We start from the raw sequence: 1,860 nt of genomic DNA, 5'->3' as shown, positions 1-1,860 counted from the left end.
CGAGCGCTGCGGGCTCCTCTTCCCCTTCGCCGCACCACCATGCTGCGCACCCGCCGTGCCGTCGTCCATCAGCTCAGTGCCCAGGCGCTCACGCTCCTTGCGCGTCTCCTCCAGAATAAACAGCGCGTCCTCGGAGCGCAGCACGCGGTTCTTCTTCTCCCCGTACCAGTTGAACAGGTAGAAGACGCAGGTGATGAGCTGCAGCGCGGCAGACACGAAGATGCTGATCTGCGGCTTCCCGGCATCCGCGAGCGGGCCGTTCATCACAGTCGCGATGAGTGAGCCGGTCATGATCCAGAACCAGATCCAGCTCACCATGGATGGCCCAGGCTTCGGGTTCTGGCGCATCAGTCGACTGTAATGGCCCTGAGACAGGATATCCACGTTGGCCTTGCCCCAGCACGACAGGAAGATGAAGGCACACGCGACGTTGGCCGACGCCTCCTTCGCCGGAAGGAGGCCGTAGATCAGCGCGAACGCGCCACCGCCGACGCAGGAGATGAACATGTACCAGCGCTTCGTGTAGCCGAGGAAGGCGAAGCCGTCGCAGAGCATCGCTGTGAAGGCCTTGATGGACCACCCCATGGACGAAATCGGAGACAGGCGCTGGTAGCGGGCCACGTCGATGCCGTAGCGATCCATCATCATGGCGTACGTCTGACCGCGCAGAATCTGATCCGCGACGCCCTTGCAGAGCAGGTAGCACCCGCCGAGGGCGATGATGACCTTGGGCCCATAGCCCTCGACAGCCTCGCCAAACACGGGGACGCGGCGAACCCACGGGCACCTGGCGAACAGGGACGCTGCCTCGGGGTGGATGTACTTGCCGTCATTTCCCGCGGCGGCTGCCTCAGGCACCGCTGCTGCACCCGCGGCGTCCTTCTCGCGCTTGGGAGCGGCCTCGTTGTGGGACATGGTTCGACTTCACGGATGCCGTAGGCGGGTGCCGATATAGGCGGCGGAACGAAGGTGAACAGGATGGGGAGTCGGGGGAGGTGGGGTTCCCGCAAGGAGGGGAGATCGAAGGCTCAAGGTAGGCGAGAGAGCCCGAGGCGAATAGAGATGGATGATAAACAGCACAGCGGCACGTAGCACCGACGGGATCGCGCCGAAGCCAGAGATGGAGGGGATGGGGGCGGAGGGCTGAGCTTGTGAACGACACGGAACGGCTCAGGAAGAGAAGGCGGAAGAGAAGAAAAGAAACGTGTGACTGTGTTACTGCTGGAAAGGAACAGGCAGGATTTCGGCGTTCGTGTGTTTAGATGTACGAGAGAGAGAAGATGAGCGGGGGACGGCAGCTTAGCGATCGAGGAAGGGAGCGTGGGGGAGGGCCAGGTTATGCGAGACGTGGGATGGCCGGAAGGTGATGTGAAGACGCCGTTGATGGGTGGCGGGAAAAGAGGGGAGGCCACGCACGAAGAGACGCACACAAGGAGAGAGCGAGTTGATGCCAATGTGGTGAGAAACAACAAAATGGAGTCCGCTCTTGGAGAAGGGAAAGGGACACGGCGGCAAGCACCGTCCATAACACCAGCTAGGAGACAAACAACGAGAGAGAGCGTTCGTACTATCTTGGTTTGTTTCGATGTCTCGCTGAACCATAGCTCAGTGCACGCGTCGTGGCGATGACGGTGGCGTGGGACGACAGCAACAACCACGAAAAACGTCCGAAGCTGTCAGAGGGTGGAGCAGGCACATGTGAGCAGTGTCACCATCGAAGCAACGTCGTGCAAGGCTGCGGCTCTTGTTTTGGTGCCGTGGTGGTTCGCTCGTGCCCCCTCTTTTGCTGGCTTTGCCGCTTCGGCGCCGAAGACCCTGCCGGCAGAACAAAACAAAAACATCAACGAGAAGAGAAAAGGC

The 1,860-nt window shown here is 61.0% G+C and overlaps 1 protein-coding gene across 1 annotated transcript; it reads right to left on the bottom strand.

The window, feature by feature from the left end:
• On the bottom strand, positions 1 to 915 carry LDBPK_100390 (folate/biopterin transporter, putative; the record flags this gene model as incomplete). The annotated part of the gene is made up of 1 exon (XM_003858830.1): positions 1 to 915. A coding segment is annotated over one exon (915 nt), but the record flags the coding sequence as incomplete, so codon positions are not given.
• Positions 916 to 1,860: the final 945 nt, after the last annotated feature.

This window comes from Leishmania donovani, chromosome 10 (genome assembly GCF_000227135.1).
Source record: "Leishmania donovani BPK282A1 complete genome, chromosome 10".
Classification (NCBI taxonomy): Eukaryota; Euglenozoa; class Kinetoplastea; order Trypanosomatida; family Trypanosomatidae; genus Leishmania; species Leishmania donovani.
This window is presented reverse-complemented; position numbering and strand designations above follow the sequence as displayed.